The following is a 17779-nucleotide window of genomic DNA, read 5'->3' as shown; positions in this document are numbered from 1 at the left end:
AAACGCTAGGTTTTGCTACTGGGGAAGGTCTTGCTGAGAACGTGTCTGTTAAACACTGTGTTCCTGCTGCCTCTTCTGCGAGAAAGTGCTAGCGCTAGGTTTTCTTATATACTTGCTTGTCAAATTGCCCTACCAAGTTTCCCAACAAAAGTCACTTAATAATAATAAGTGAAAAATGGCTAAAAATAAAGAAAATAGGTCTATGCACTGTAAAAATGCTCCTGATGGGTTCTGATGGTAATCTGATGATCATGCTTCGTGCAACCAAAGGATATGCATCTACTCTAAGTGCCTGGACATGCACGGTCTGCAAACAGACTCACAAAAGTGCCAGAACACTTCCTAAGCTAGCCTAACTGAATTGAACTGAACCCATGTCATGAAGTAGCTTGTCCACATACACATAGGGTTAGATGTGTCACGTGACAATATTGTATCTCACTTGTGGCGCACTAGTTCTCATAAGAAAGACCTCCATTTGTTAGCAATGGAGACACTTTGCACTTCGAAGCGTCTTGGGAGGCTAAATATTTTGGACCTTCGCTGCCACGCATTGGCAAGGAAGGCTATGTTATTGCCTACTCTTACACAGCAGTCTCAGTCATGGACAGTTATGGTTGTTGATCTATGTCAGCATGTTACCACTCCCGCCTTTGGTCATTAGCAAACTTCCCTTTGGGAGATTGTGTTTGGCAAGATGGTCGGTCATATTCCTGGTTGCTTGATCACCTCTAGTTTGCTCTTTGCTTGGAAAGTTGTTACGATCATCTCTCATGGTATGGCAGGCAGCAAACAGATGGAAATTCGTTGCGTTTGGAAAGCATTCATTGGAGTAGGGTGTTCTCACTTACTCTAGTTGATCGGTCGCCTCGCCAAGCTTACTTCCTCTCTGGCCGAGGCATACACACGGTGGATGATGTGGTGGATTCATCCGGAAAATTGCTTACTTTTTCTCAGGTAGCAGCACGCATTGGGTTGAACCTGCATTATCGTCAAATTTGGAGCGTGCCATTATTGTCAGATTTGGAGCGTACTTCAGCATATGCTGTTGTTTTCCTCTCCATTCCGCCGCTCGCTAGTGGATGTCGTATGCAGGATTGGACGCTCCTTTTAATGCGATTTCCACCCGCAATATCTATTCTTCTCTTACACAAGACTCTTGGTTGGCTGATCCAAGTATTGCGCTTTGGTCTTTACACAAATCTGATCAATGGTGGAGAAAGGCTCTTACTGCAATCTAGAAGTCCCACTTGCCTCTTAAGGAGCGTCTGTTTCCTTGGTGTTGTTTGCTGGGAGTTCTTCCGGTTGGCACTCTCCTTGCGGCGCGTCACGTCAGCTCCTTTCGTTGTGTCAGTTGCTTCGTTGGTGATGAGCTTGTCAGGCATCTGCTTTTGGATTGCCACTTCACCAGGGCTTTCCTTGACTGCGTTTTTGCTTGTATGAATCTTCGATTTCCCTTAGCGGTTTTCCACAAACGATTCTCGGTTTTTGGCATTCTTTCGACTTCCCTTCAACGATTTTCGATCTTCTTCACATGGGTCAGATTTTGGTAGCTATGGTCTTTGTGGTGCCAACCAGTGTTACCAGGGAACGAGATTCTAGGGGTGTGGAACGCAGGAACATCGTTCCGGAGGTGGAGGATCATATGGAACGGCTCGGAACGGCTGGCCGTTCCGGACAGCCTGGCAAAACCGGAACGAAGCTGCCGGAACGACTGGGCAGCAAAAATGGCCAAAATTTGGGAGCTGAAAATTTATAAAATGCAACCCCCCCCCCCCGATCCCTTACCTTCACAAGTGACAATGCACAAGGTTGCCATTATGTATCTACTATCTCAAGCTCCCTCTCTCGAGTCTCAAGCTCTTATGTATCTCTCTCTCGGAGTCTCTCAAGCTCTCTCCCTCCCTCTCCCTCTTCCTACCTCTCTTTCTCTCTCAAGCTCTTAAGGAGTCAAGCCTACATGAAACACATTTTCCATTGAAGATTTGAGAATCTCCTGAGTCGTCTCAACTTTCAAGTCTACGAGGCTCGAGGCTCAACGTTCAAGCTCTCTTCTTCTCCCTCTCCCCCTCTTTCTCACATAATCCATGGCCTCATACTACTTGTATTTAGACAAATAGAGCTAAAAATTGTATTATTTGGATGTTTTTTATGCCTCCCCCCCTCGGGCGTTCCCCCGTTCCGCGGGGAGCCGATCGTCGCTTCCGTTTCGCGTTCCCTCGTGTTTGATCTTTTTGGTGGTTTTCCTCGCTTTGAGGTTTCCCACTTGTAAATAATCAAAACAAATTTACAACAAAGAAAAAAAATGTGTGTATGTATGTGTGTGTGTGTGTGTGTGACCGCTTTATTTTTATGCCCCATCGAACAGGGCCCCATAAGTTGTTGGGGGTTAGAATTTTAATCCTTACCCTATAGGCCACTTGGCGAGGATCTCGAAGTTGGTGAGAACTTCGTCTTCTTTTGCTTCTGCTAGGGTTTAGGCCCCTCAGCTAGGATTGGCAGGTTGGCTAGGGTTAGGGCTAGGCACCCAACCCTCTAGGTCTTCAGTGAAGTTTGTGACACTCATCCACCCGAAAGTCACTTTTTAGAGCACGAGGAAAACTAAGCATGCAAAAACCAAACTCGATACACACACATACTCACACACACAAAAGAAAACAAACAAAGAAACACATACACCCATCAGCCTATACTATAGATTCACGAGGTTGAGTAACTTATGCACCTCCACAAAGACCGGCAAACGTAGCTCGATGCAGGGCCCTTTCCTTGCACGGTCTGCAAGCCCGGCTGAAGCAGGACATGGGAGCCCCTCCAAGTGGTGTCCACTAGGACAGCAGCCAACTGGATTGGAGACGGATCGCAATAGAACATACGTTGCAGGGCCCACTAGTTTGGACCAGATTTAAAACAGTCTAGGGTGCCAAGCTGCCAACTGAATGAAGTGCCATGCCCAAAGAACAAACCTCACCATCTGGTGATGATCAAATCTCCATTGATCTCCTTCAAAAAACATGGGCAAAGGCGTGCTCTATACATCGCAGCAGGGCTGAAGCAAAGTGGCCCTGATGGCTTCTCTTGGCACATGCTGATGTCAGTAAAAACAAGCAATTCTAGGCTTGTCTTGGAGCATTGGCTTCCAGCCTTCATTGGCATTGGGTCTAGCTCCCTAATCCTCCTATTTCTTCTACTCGCATTTGCCCAGCCAAGGGATCTGCATCGCCAAAATGACTATTCAATGTAAACAAAATTGCAGTACCTGCGAAAATAATGTACTTAAGTTTCTCATTAGCTATACCCATTCAACATGCTGACGGTACCAGATGCTCCCAATACGTGTAACAACGCCCAATTGCGGCTAGTAGATCCATCATATGCAAAAAGTGTCATACATGGTCAAGAACTTATCTAATGAACTACTGAGGGCATATAGGTTCTGCAAACAAGCTCAAAAGCTTGCTGAATATTATCCCCTAGCTATCCTAGACTTACCTTGCCTCTGAAGTAGGGTAGCATGACGACATAGCACACGTGTAACAAATTGCAAGACACTTGGATTATCCATTGGCTGAGAAAATGTTCACAAAAGTTGCAATCTATTGGGTAATAAAGAAGCAACAAACTAGGACTACTTATTGGCAGCTTTCTTCAGGGCCTGCTCTATGTTTACTAATAATATATTTACGTTTTTACTTGCCTAAACAGACCTGGATCACTTTACATATGATGCTTTGGGGGGAAAAAAATCATGCCAAGGATATCCTCCTTATGAGTCATAAAAAGATCTGTTCTTCCAAAATTCACGGCATGATGGATAATATAGACAAACAAAAAAATTTATATATTTTTGTCTTCTTGGATGAAAAGTTGAAATTAAGATGTCTCAATTATACCACTTATGTCTGTTGCCCTTGCATTGGTATTCCATTCATGCAAAAGTGCCACATATGTTAGCAACAGACGTTCATGCAAAGGTGCCACATTTGTATTATTACAAGAGTTTCTCCAATGATGGCATGAACTGATCATCGAGAGAACTGGGCACTAGCATAGGAGGACAATAGGATATGTGACGTAAAATCCTTATGCATGCAAAACAGCACAGTAGGCATTGTGAAGTACAGTATCAGAGCAGACAAGCATCATATTGGTCCATCAAAACAATCCAGGACAGATTTACTCTCTACAGAAAGAAATCAATGGAGGGAAAGGGGCAGATAAAGTACTGGCAATAATGCGACGATGAGGGGCTGAAACCACGGTGGGAGGATGCACACAGTCCACCTCAATGGGCTTCAAGAAGTGAGTCTCATCTTCCGCATCATTAGAGAAAAACCCATCTGCATTGCGTTGAGCAGAATTGGAGCAGAAGGCGCCCGCAAAGGAGCCCAAAAGAAGGCCTCTGCGATGGTGGGTCGACGAACCTGCCAAAGTCCTATTCAAGTGTATTCGAGCTGCCTGCTGCCACGAATGTGAAACGGACTCCTTGTACAGCAAATGTGGAGCTTGGGCAAAGCAAGTTTCTGCTAGTGCCATAGCTACGCTTACCACCCTACTGTCTGTCGCATATGTGTCTCGCTTTGTCACCCAATGTTCGGTTTATCATCATCCAACAGTTTGCTAAAAGGTTTGTATTGATCGAGCTACGTCAACCATGTCTTCTATTTATTATTTTTATATACTAACCTCATGGTCTGTATTGAGGGTTATTGTCCATGAGGTTAGTATATCTATATCTATCTATCTATCTAGTAACATAATATGGCAGAAGGGGAGCCCTTTACACGTATTGCAATCTCTAATCTGAAGATTAAAGTCAAAAACAAAAACAAGCCTCTTTGCATGCGATAAAAAGGGAGAGAGAGTAGGAGAGAGAGGCTGTCGAAAGCGGCCAGCCGTACTAGTTCTATTATAAAAGGAGAAACACACATGGTGCGAGCTCCTTGATCCAACTGGTTTCGGCATTGCTCTGCTCACTCTTCCAGCCATTGCTCTTGCCCACTGCTTCCTGCTCGTACCCACTGTTTCAGCCGCCATTTTAAAGCCAAAGTTTGCATGGAAGTTTGACGACATTGTCGATTTCCTCTACATGGGAGTTTGAGGGCGTTGCATAATTATTTTGCATAGGAGTTTGAGGGTACCATCGCACGTGCATACGTGTGTGTGTGTGTGTGTGTGTGTGTGTGTGTGTGTGTGTGTGAGAGAGAGAGAGAGAGAGAGAGAGAGATGTAGCTAATTGTCATCATCCGGCCTTGCACTTGCCCCTCTCTCTCTCTCTCTCTCTCTCTCTCTCTCTCTCTCTCTCTCTCTCTCTCTCTGTCACAAAGTGCACAGAGATTTGCAGAGAGAGGGTTTAGGGTTTAGGGTGCACAGAGATTTGCAGAGAGAGAGAGCTCTGTCACAAAGTGCACAGAGATTTGCAGAGAGAGAGAGAGAGAGAGAGAGAGAGAGAGGGGGGCAAGTGCAAGGCCGGATGATGACAATTAGCTACATCTCTCTCTCTCTCTCTCTCTCTCTCTCTCTCTCTCTCTCTCTCTCTCTCTCTCTAAATCTCTGTGCACTTTGTGACAAAGTGAGCAACAACCATCAATCATAGTCCGACTTTTTACCATGAACACACCGAAGACCACGATGAGGAGCCGACCCAGTTTTGCAGCCGTTGTGGCAGTACCGAGCAAGAACGATAGGATTGGACAACTTCAAAGAGCCCTTGACTAGCTTATGGAAGAGAATCAGGATCTCAAGGCTCACCTCGGTAAGCTTCAGGCGCGCTTTGACTCCATGCATGGTAGAGTAGCAGCCCTTGGCGTGGGCAGCTATAGCTGAGAGAGAGAGAGAGAGAGAGAGAGAGAGAGAGAGAGAGAGAGAGAGAGAGAGAGATCCACCCTCCTAGCTTTTTGTTGTGATCACGCACTTGTACCTCCTATACCACCCCATATCTATGGCACCTACACAACCTATGCCACCATGTTGCCTTGCCATCCACCCTGCATGGTTCCTCTCACATGCTTTGATGTGGACTGGGATCGATCTTGGGAGGCGGGGCCTTTAGCAGCAACGTAGAGCTGAGAGAGAGAAGACTCATGATCATCTCTAGTTATAGAAAGAGCGACTAGAAATGCCCTTGCTTAAGTAGGTGCATAAATAGTGACATGGCTTGATTTATGACGTGGTGCACTGTTTGGTATGTGTCGAGTCACACGTCCCACAACATCCTTGTTATTGTGTGCATTGTGTCGCACCCCCATTGTCTAGTTGGTATCGACTAGCAAGGTGTAGGTAGAAACTATCTCTACTAATCTATCTGTATTTTTATCTATACTATGTATAAAGGGGGAATAGATTTCGGCCCCTTCCTTGGACACGTTGTAGAGGCTCCTTGCTCCAGGCAGTGTCCTATGCAACCCCGACGACATAGGAGATTGAAGAGAGAGAGAGAGAGAGAGAGAGAGAGAGAGAGAGAGAGAGAGAGAGAGAGAGAGAGGTACTATAACATAAAATAAAACGCTTGGAGGTTGTAGTCATAAAAGACAAAGTCACAGCCACGGAAAGTACTGATGGTGGTTGAGACGGCACTGTTGTGCTGTGGACTCTCTGCTAAGTCTCGCAGCGAGCAGCTCTTCAAACACCCACCCTCTTTATGAATGTCTCAACATCCATAATTACATGAAGCATAATGAGCATCTACAAGTTGGGTGATGTTCTCTCTCTAGCATCAGCCTTTTGCAACTTAGAAGAAGAGGCCAAGGTCACAAGCCATGAAGGCGAAAAGTGCATGAAGATCTTGAAGGGTTCTTACCGGTGCTACTAGTGTCCGATTATTGCACTTGCTTTATCATTCAGACACCCTACTAGCATATCCCTTAGTGGTGCAGTTTCTGGAGATGTTCGCCCAAGAGCTTGGGTACACGGAGACAAGGGCCCCATCCTAATGCCTTCCAACGCTCACCATTTTGATGAGTTTCTTGATCCACTAAGCAATGGAGAGGTCCCTCTTGGCCCCTTTCTACGCTTTAATCTAGATCTAAGCCTCTCTTGCGTGGTGCATGTAACGAGCTGCCCGCAGGACCTCTTATCCGTATGTTAGCAAATACATATTTATACACACACACACACACATATATATATGTGTGTGTGTGTGTGTGTGTGTGTGTATGTATAGAGAGAGAGAGACAGATAGAGATTTTATTATCGTCCTCAGAGGTCAAATATGACCTAGGGGACCAAAGTTACATGTGATGTAGCATGTGTGTGACTGATGAGTGACTCTCGATGATGTTATAATAATCAATATCTAATTCTCCTAAATGATTTTCTCATATTAAACTTATCATTTAATGTGGGGAAGTGCCAGGGGAGAAAAGGCTAGAATATTGGTTAAGCTAGCAGACCGGCCACAATAGGGATCCAAAGGAGGGAAAATAGGGATCCAGAGGGGGGGCCATCTGCAAAAGAGCCATGTGCAACAATGGGCTAAAAAGACCCTAAGGTTTAGCCCATTAAGACTTCCAAAATGCTAAGGTTCCAAAATTCAAAGGTTGTGTCCAAAGGGTTAAAGCTTAGGGGGAATTGGATGCTTTGTGTGCTCTCCAAAGTCAACACATATCCCTACATGGGAGGGAGCGAGCCCTTCTTCTAGGGGATGAGAGAGAAAGCCACACACACACACACACAGGCTCCCTTTACACAAAGGGAATGAGGGACACATGTCAGCTCCCTAGGCCAGATGCCCACAAGGTGTGCCCAGTTTCTATTGGATGACCCTTGAAGTGGACCAATGAGAATTAATCTAGAGTAAATCTAGTTTAATTAATTTAAAAAACATTTAATAAAAGAAACCAATGAGAATTAAGTCTCCTAAAAGACTATTGGGCAGTCTCACAAGGGGTCCAATGAGCATTCAGGAGCCCAATGGCTTGCCTGATTCCTATTGGCCAGGAGGCAAAGGGGTCCAATAAGAGTTTAGTTTAATTATTTAATTACCTAAAGCTCTCACAAAAGGGGAAAGGGGGACACATGTTAGAAGGCTATCACTTATGTTGCTTAATAGTCATTGGCTTGACTTGGGGAGAGCCAATGAGGGCTCAGCAAGAGCAAATAGCAAGAGGGCTCGCCCAAGAGAGAGAAGGGGCTGATTTTTGCAAGGCATTATCACACACACACTCACACAATCTCATGTGTGAAGAAAGAGAAGACTATCTCTTCCCAAGCTTTAATGGAGAGCTCATCACCTACTCCAAGCTTGTGAGATGGAAGCCTACATCAACACACTCTTGGCATGTGGATGCAAATCCAACCAAGAGCCAAGCTTCAATGCATGCTCATCTCCTCTACCAAGCTAATTACTAAGCTAAGCTATGCTAATATGAGTGATTATGTGAGAAGATGTACATCTTTCTCGTAAGATACTCCTTCTTCCTCTCAATCTACTCTCATACCCTGCTAGCTCTCACCATCTTCGAAGTGTGTGAGGTCTTGGGTCTGAGAACGGGGATAATTCAAGTTGTGTTTGCTAAGTGTTTTGCTTAGTGCATGAAGCTTTCATCTTCATTGCACTAGCTAGTCTTGAAGGAACACAAAGAATTGTATTGTACAATGTCTCTCTTGATGGGAGAAACCATAATACAAAGCCTTTTGGAGGGGGGACCGGCTCCATACAAATCCGGTCCTCAACTGTTGTCATTAGCTTAATTTCTCTCTCTTTTGAAAGTATTGTCGATGCTATCTAACTAGGTGTTATGCTTTTTGTTTCTCTCTCCACCCAAGCACTCTTGTAATTCTCATTAGGAATCTATTCTAATGAAATGCCCACTATGTTCATGCTCATTTCCGCTACACATAAGTTATTAGCCCATTAAATGTTACACGATGCTCTAAGATTGTGGTGATGAGAGCTACAATGGAGAGCCCACGTTGTGGTTGGGAGAGGAAAGTGTGTAGGTCTAAGTCATGGCTAAAAATGTAAGGAAAGCAAGTTTGAATGGGAACAATCCTTTATGCACATAATCTCAATTGGAAGAGATCCCGACTCAAGAAGTAGGAACATATATGGTGTTTGTGACTGAACTTGGAGAAAACTTGTAAGAAAACGCTTTTGGACATTCTCAAACTCTTTCCAAGTAGACTTTGAGATGCTCCCACCCCACACTTCAACTCCATAAAGAAGAACCGGTGTCACCAATGTGTCAAAAAGGTACTTCTTGAGAGCCCAACACTTTATGTTTGTCGCATTACACATGTTCTCAAATGCATAGTATGCTCTCTTTCTCGCTTCCAAACAATGCATAGCACATTCATGTCACTTGTGATTGGCCAGAACTTCAAGGCCAAGGTACTTAAAGCTCTCTACAACTTCAAGTGTCTCATTGTTGTACACAATGCATGCATGGCTTCTCCTTATGGTTGGTTTTCACAAGCATAACCTTTGTTTTGGATTCGTTCACAATCAACCCACTATGCAAGCAAAAGTTATCAAGGATAACCATAAGCTTTTGCATCTTCTAAAGTGTGTGCTAGAAGCACTACATCACCCGCATACAATAAAAGCATGATAACCGCATTGCAAATAGTGACCTCTTCAATGCCTTCTTCTTGCATAATGTCAAGTACCATTTGTTCCAATTGATCTATGCATAGACCAAAGAGAGTTGGTGACAACAGACATTCTTGTTTAACCCCAATAGTGCTTGCAATTGTTTTTTTGAAATTCCTCTCCCATGCGCAATTGACACATCATCTTCTCATAGATTCGAGAAACGACAAGCATAACTCACTTGGCACTTGGAGTTCTTCCATCCTTCTCCACAAAGTGTTACATGGAATCATATCAAAGGCTTTCTTAAAGTCCACAAAACAACAATACAATTGCTTGCCTTTCAACCGACTTTCCTCCATGAGAACACGAAGTGTGACGAGATGATCAATGGTGCTATGGCATCGACAAAACCCCGCTTGTTCTTTTGCACGTTTTTCATTCTCTTTTAGCATAATCACTCAATTTCATCTCCATTATGCACCCAAACAAATTTGCCATAAGAGACCCAATCATTATAGTCCGGTAGTTGTTTACGTTCTTTATATCCCCTTCTTTATGCAAAGGCTTGAACCAATTGGTACTCCAATCATAAGGCATACCATATTGAAGTGCGAGGTTGAACATATCACACATCCACTCATGTGTAAATCTTCCGTCCATTTAATCATCTCTTGATACCTTGAAGATCTCCCGCTTTGCAAGTGGCGAACATTTCAAGCCCACCGCATACATCCTCACTAGTAAAAAAAGAGGACATACATGGGAGTGAACCATAAAATGACATTTTTTCAGCATTTAGTTGCTCATATAGTTGCATACAATATGTGTACATATCCACAAGACTCAATTTACCAAAATTCTCAACCCACTTGCCCCTCACGTTTCTCCAAAGTCTTCCACATGCACGTGCCTTTTCTTGGACTTGAAAAAATTGTTGCTTTACTTCCCATCTTCTTCTCTTCTTTTGCATCAATGCCTTGTATGTATGCAAATGACTTTGATAGTTTTCTTTATCTATAGTTGCATCAAGCTTTATCAAGGACTTTTGACATCTTGACATTCTTGATCAAACCACCTTTTGCGTGATCTATCTTTGTTGATACCATTGACATGCTTTGTGGCAAAGCATTCTTGAACACAAGAACAAATAACTTTCTTGAAAGCTTCTCATTTAGTTTCTAGTGGTGCGTCATATTGAAGCTTTTTCATCCATAACTTTTGCTCAACTATTTCAATGTACATAAGTACTCGTTTGAAATCATTACATAGTGATAAATTCTCTTCCCTTTGGTTGAGATTATCATGCTTAGTTGCTTCTCGACATGCAAGGTCAATACATAAAGTTCGATGGTCTGATTCTCGGTCCATTGGCCAAATTTAAAACGCTTTATGCAATACATGATGGCTTTGGAGAGTAGCATATAGTCAATCACACTATCCCCATTATGTTCTCTACATGTAAATCCATTGATTCCACTCCACAAAGATACACCATTGGAAATGAGTATACCTGTGCTATTACACATGTGTAAAAGTAACTTTCTATAGTGATCCCGCTCTTTCTTCTCCATTGAAGTACGATCATACCCTCCAACTCCCTTGAAATGTATGGCATATCAAATTGTTGAGTATCATGTTGCAGTGTTTTTGTGCGAGCATTTATATCCCCAAAGACAATAACATCACCTTAACTTTTGAAGTAAGAAATTTCCTCTTCTAAATCAAAAAATGGATGATCTCTATCCATGCAAGCATAAAAGGGGGAATCATGATGAGGAATGTAGCAGAGGGAGAGAGAGAGAGAGAGAGAGAGAGAGAGAGAGAGAGAGAGAGAGAACCTGGTGATGGTGGGCTTTAGGCTGACGTTGCTTTGCAAGCATGTTATGAATTCCTTGTGGTCCATGTAGAGTTCATCTGCTCCTAGTGAGTTCGTAAGTCTTACAACTTGAAAACTTAAGCTAACCAAGGAGATTACAATGGGGTTCTACAAGTGTTGCAAGTTGCAAGTTAAAAGCACGTACCCTTGTGGAAATTTGTTTGGGCTTGCAAGTTCAAGTTGCAACTTTTTCACATATCAAAAGGCTTTAGAAGCAAGCTTGGTTAAGGGCTATGTCTATAATAAGCTTTATCATCAAATTAATCTTTTGATTAGGGGGCTGCAAAACCTAGGAGACTGAGATGCCGGATCCATCGCCCTACCACCCTATAAAAGGATTTAGAAGCAAGCTTGGATAAGGGCTATGCCTATAATAAGCTTTATCATGAACTATTATCTTTTGATTAGGGGGCTGTAAAACTTAGGAGACTGAGATGCCGGATCCACCGACCTACCACCCTATATATAGGCCGGCTCCTAGCTCTAGCCATAATATGTTAGGAAATAAGACGTAGCTAAATAGATATTTAATTAGATTACTTAATGGAGAGAGATAGATTTCACACACAAGAGATTATAGAGTAGAGAAAGAAAGAGAGTACACACGATATATGTGGTTCACCCAATGTGGGCTACGTCCACGGGAAAGCAGCCACTCAATGGCTTTAGTACTTCAAAACAAGAAGTAGTTTACAAAGGGATTATACCCTTAATAGAGCTCTCGTCTTGCTTCACTCTCACCACCTCACACTCACCTTGTTGCATCAACTTCACACTATGAAATGTGTGTAGAAATGGCCTCCTTTTATAGGCCAAAAGCGCTACCCTCTCTCATAAGAGGCAACCATGTGTAGCCACCCTTGTGTAGATAAGTCCAAATCGACCCTCCAATCCGCCCATGTGTGGCCGTCCTTGAGAAGACGAGTCCGCTTTTGAATTCTACCACTGGCCATTGACTTTCGACCACCGGCCAACCGGCCAACCGACCGATCATTTTTCGACCACTTTTGGCCATAATATTCTGGCGAAAAGGAATATTATGGCTTTCCGACGAGTGATTTTATTTTTCGGCGAGTTATTTTTCTTCACGCACGATGGATTCTCCTCATAATGGGGGCCTTACAAATGTGCATTTTTACCACAAAAAATTACAAGGGGTAAATCAGGCTCCATACTTAGCATAATTCAGATCCCGAGTCCACAATGGTCCAGTCCGAGCCCTTGGCTCACGTCCCTGACCCCCTAAGTCAAGCCTTGCTCCTCAGGATCCTTGTCCTAACATTACTCCCCCCTTGGAGAAGAGTTTTCGTCCTGAAAAACAATAGTGGCGATACACTAATGTTTTCCATTGTGTCATCTTTTATGGATCCAGCTGTTCGCTTAACCAAAACACGGTTCAGTAGGAGGGTCAATGAAACCAAGAGTAACATCTTGATTTTCCACATTGTTGTCCATTTTCAACTGTCGTGTGCTATTGGCTCTTATCCAACGTAGTGTCTAGACTCCATTTAGAACACATACGAGCATGCTAAATGAGTTATCATAACAAAGATGTACCCAAAAGGGTACCTCTTTTAACTTTCCATGAAAGTAACTGACTAACGTAACTTACTCAGCAAAAAATAAGTCCTTGACTTGTTCTTAATTTTCATCAGTAAATCAACCCTAGCATAACTAGTGTTCAAGGTTGAAAACCTGAATTATACATGAAGAGACTAAACCTAGTCGCAAACATGCTTTAACTTATGGTAAGCAAACTCCAACTAGAGCAGTACATGCTTTTTAATTGAATTGCTTGGTGCTAACATACGCATTTTGCATATCCTTTAGCATAAAATTAGACTTTTAATGTGAGTATCCTCTTTGAATAACTGCTCGATAACTGACAACATTGAGGCGTGTTTCCCCACAATTTACAGACAGTCTTCCCAAATGACTGGTAAACGAGGATCACAATGTCGTACAACATTGTTGAGAAATCAACAATGTCCTGAAGAACCATCTTAGTTAACTTGAAAGATCCACAAACATCCAAATTGAGCCATGACCTCTATTTGTGATTGATAGATCCAAAAGTATTCTCATAGAGATACCGTACAGAGAGTACAAAAAATTCTTCATAAGAAATTAATGTGATGAATATGCATGCCACTCCAAAACTGCCTTTGCTAAACACTAGGGCCCATAACACCTAGTGTGCATGCATTTAGCAAAAGCAGATCCGAACGTGCATATCCATGATCACATTGGCCAATGCTTATGGCGAATGTGATGCTCCTAGCACACATTATAGAGGAGTGTAAATAGTTCTGAAAAGAAACTAAACACTTTCTACTACAATCATTTGCAAGCCTTGCTGAAATGTTTGAACCATAATAGAAAGTGAAACAAATCACTTCTAGGTACAAACAATGAAACCCTTTCATTAACAACTCATAGCCTTGCTATATGCATAAACAACCATTTTTTAATGTTGTTTAACAGCACTCGTACCTTAACAAGTCGTTCTAAGTATCCGACAATTTCTAGCCACTAAAATTGTTCCTGATATATTGTGTTGAACATGGTCTAGAAAATGGATTTGACCAGCACCTAGGGACTTTATCACGACACATAATTAATGTGACAGGCGCTAGAGTCAGTCCCAGAGACTCATATTCTCCACATGTGGAATATGTCTCATGTAAGGATGGCTAGAAAAAAAAACATCCTTCAAGTATGAGATGTACTTGTATGTGGAGGTAACTACAAACACTCCACGACGTGAGTGCGTAGGAACCCTCATTATCCTTACTCCACACTTGCTAAACCGAACTCCTTGAGTTCCACAAATGGGTCATAACTGCGTAGTGCAAAAACTTATTTTTGACACTACAACCCAAATTTCTTGGCTCTTACATGACCTTGTCATCTCTCTTAAGAGCAAAAATGGATGAAAATATAGAAGTTTATGCATCCGACTTGGGAAAGGTAAACAAAAATATGTTCAAAAAAGTGAACAGAACCAATTCAGATGCGTACTAGGAGGTTGAACATAGTGTTCACTTACCTGTACTCAAAGGCACCTACACAAATTTCCTGCCTACAAAGGCCTAGGAACACTAATTCAAAATTAGTGAAATGCAAGTAGTATTGCACATGTAACTTTGGGTGTTGCCTTTGCAATCCAAACCCCTTGGTTAAAATCGACATTGTCTTGCAGGAAAACTGCTCAACTAGTAGCCGGTCCTTGGCTTATGTCCGTGACCCTCCCTTGGATTTTCCCTTGGCATTACATTACTTTCAAAGTTGAAATTGTCCACTACCCCTTGGCAGTTTGTGGACTTCTTCCCTTGAAAGTGCAAGTGTGAAGGTTCCAAGAAGTGACCATCAACCCTTAATCAAAGTGATTTGAGAATCATGCGCTGAGTCTTACCCCAAAACTGTACTCATATAAACACTCTTAGTGCTATAGATAAAATTGGAGATCCACTAAAGTTGGAATCGTATTCACAACTAGATCTTGTCCATACCCAAAATTCCATAATCTTGGGTTTTTGTGAACAGCCATGATGTCTATAATGTTGGCTCCATCTACACACCTTGGTATAGATAAGCTCTTATGAGTTTAAGACGTTCAAAAACTCAACTTGACTTTCACACTTAAAGTGTGTAGTGCTAAAATAATGCCCAAAAAATCGTTAATGGCAAGACTCTTGCTTGTCCATTATAATTGATGGGTACGCAACTAAATAGATTTGTTCAATCTTGAAAGAAATCATTGATGGATTACAAACAGATGGTGCTTAGCCATTCCAAAAGAGGTGGCAATAGATGGCGCTTAGCCCTTCCTATTACCGTATTGACATAGAAAGATGTCAATAAAATCATGCTTAGTTTCACCTTTCCCACATAGAAGTTGGAAAGAGAGAGGGAGAGAGAATGTTGGGCTGAGGAAAACTCTTTATTCGAATGTGTTGTATGCCCTTTGCATATGATCTATGGCATACCATGTCTGTGTCTTAGGTTATTCTATAAGAACAATGAACTTGTACTACACCCTCGTAGAGAGAGGTACCATAAGTCACATCTTGACTGACTTACCTTGTATGGGATCATAACTGTATCATGGTGCATATGTATGGCACTTTGCTTGTGAATAAACATAAACACAAAATGTTTGAAAATATCAATAGTTAAGTGCGTCCTTGAAGAAGTAGCTAGTGCTAAAGCGGAAGCGTAAATAGTAATGAGATGGAATTTAGTCAATCTCACTAGGATGCCATGCACGTAGAGGTGTAAGACCTTGGTGACATTGGTGGCCCTACAAATTGAGGCGATACTAGAAGTGCCTTGCACAATCGGGAATGGATACATCACAATTTGTCGTTGTCATACATGAATTGTGTGCTTATATCCTTACTTTGCCAAATTCTTGAACTTGTGTGCCAATGCCCTTGATGCCCAGTCAATGGGCAATATCTTAACACAAGTTAGAAGCCTTGCCTCTCGTGAAACCGTCAAAGCACTTTGCTTTGCACGATAGGCAGTCCTTGCCAACTCAAAGGTTAAAAATTTGGAAAAACAAGAAAGCTTGAAATTGTCTAACCTGGTTGCTCTGCTTTGGCCAATTTTCTTGAGTTTTCAAAATAAAACTCGCTTGAATCTGGCTCTTAGCCATATATATTGTGCAAGAGAGAGTTGACGTATTCATCATATACGTCGCCTTGGTAGATAGTGAAATAACTTGTAGGCACTTGCCAAGGACCCCCCAAGTTCGTATGCTCATAGCATATTCTTGGAGTCTCTTTACATGATATATCTCAATAGAACCACTTTGGATGCTATTATTGCTCATAGCTACACGGACTCTTGCTCAGAGACAGATGCCATAGAAAAAGAAAGTCGACCTTGTCAAATTGTACAATGTATTGAAAAATAGAAAAATACTTGCAATAGATGTGCTTGTACTTGCTTGGCTTGATTACTGTTATCCTAAAGATATGTAGACGGAGCCTTGCTCCCGTGATGTCTTAAAAAACTTGTCGAATCACGCTTGCTGACAATGAGTGGATCATATCCGTGTCTGAGTGCATCATGGACAAACAACTTGCCTAGAAGTCAAGCCCTAGGAACTTGTTGGACAGCTTCTTGAGATTGCATTTGATGGTCAGCCGTGCCGAGTACCTGTGCCTCCTTCATCAAGGCTAGCAACAGGCTATGCTAATATCCATGAGATTTGCAAGCACTACCATGCCTTGACCTTTGTCAGGCATGGAAAGAATCTTTGCTTTTAAACGAGATCATGTCTCACTCAAGCCTTGCTTGATTTTGGTCATCAAACCAATCATTGGTCTTTGGATAGCCAAAGTTTTCTAAACACAAGATCGAGCATGATCCAGCCGTGCTGGGTTTTTACGCCTTGGATACGCCATGCTTGTACGCAAATTGTATAACCACAATGGTTGTGCAAGCCTTGCTTATGCCATGACGCAACATGTTCTTGAGGAAAGTAATAAACAAAATTCAAATCTACTGCTTACCTCATAAATGATCTCAAACAACTTGCATTGGCGACAATGTATCCGGAATGTTTGAGCTTGCCTAGGAGCCTTGCCCTATTGTGAAATAAGGATAAGTATGAATGCAACTAAGAATCTCTTGTGGATCACCTTGATGGTGAGTAACGAGTAAGCCTTGCTTAGTAGTTAACCCTTGTCTAGATTCAAGGGTATATCTTACACTGCCAAAGACTAGCCATAAGATTGTTGGACCTTGATCGAATTACAACAAGTCACATTGCATATAGAAGAGGCTCAATATCTATACATTGATCTATATGATTTCCCTTCAACGATAGACAAGAAATCCATGCATGCAACCTCTTTTCGAGCCTTCCAGGTGATGAGATTTTTGATGAGCCTTGCTTCTTCGGAGCTTTCTCGGCTTGAGCTGTGCTTGTTCAAAACTTTCCTGATTGTTGTGCTTCATGGGACAGTCCTCATATAATGGGGGGTGTGCAAATTAAGGCGCCCCAAGCTTTTAAAGAAATCATATGATACCTGAGAATATGCAGTGATGGCCGCACAAAGAAGTCTGGTCGAGAGAAAGAAACACCCCCAATGCTCTGTAGAGTACTCAAGAACTAGCGATGCAGAAACGTATTGTGCTACTCTTCCTCATACGCCTCCAACAATCCTAACATCGGAAGATTTTGTGCAGGTCACGAGCGCTCGTTGGTGTGTGCTAGCGGATGTTCTCGCACATCTTTTGCTATGAAAACTTTTGCCATAGCATCGGGTAGAGAGAGAGAGAGAGAGAGAGAGAGAGAGAGAGAGAGAGAGAGAGAGAGAGAGAGAGAGAGAGAGAGAGAGAGAGAGAGAGAGAGA

The 17779-nt window shown here is 42.5% G+C and overlaps 1 protein-coding gene across 1 annotated transcript in view; it reads right to left on the bottom strand.

The window, feature by feature from the left end:
• The window catches only part of SLP1 (Calcineurin-like metallo-phosphoesterase superfamily protein), a 95038-nt gene extending 90416 nt beyond the window's left edge, over positions 1–4622 (bottom strand). The window contains exon 1 of the mRNA XM_086522835.1: positions 4227–4622. Coding sequence (XP_086378961.1) covers positions 4227–4536 — 310 coding nt within the window. The 5' untranslated portion in view covers positions 4537–4622. The remainder of the gene's footprint in view (positions 1–4226) is intronic.
• Positions 4623–17779: the final 13157 nt, after the last annotated feature.

The sequence above is a fragment of the Adiantum capillus-veneris genome, chromosome 11 (assembly GCF_014529385.1).
Source record: "Adiantum capillus-veneris isolate H3 chromosome 11, ASM1452938v2, whole genome shotgun sequence".
Taxonomy (NCBI): domain Eukaryota; kingdom Viridiplantae; phylum Streptophyta; class Polypodiopsida; order Polypodiales; family Pteridaceae; genus Adiantum; species Adiantum capillus-veneris.
Note: the sequence above shows the minus strand (reverse complement) of the source record. Positions and strands in the feature narration are given on the sequence as shown.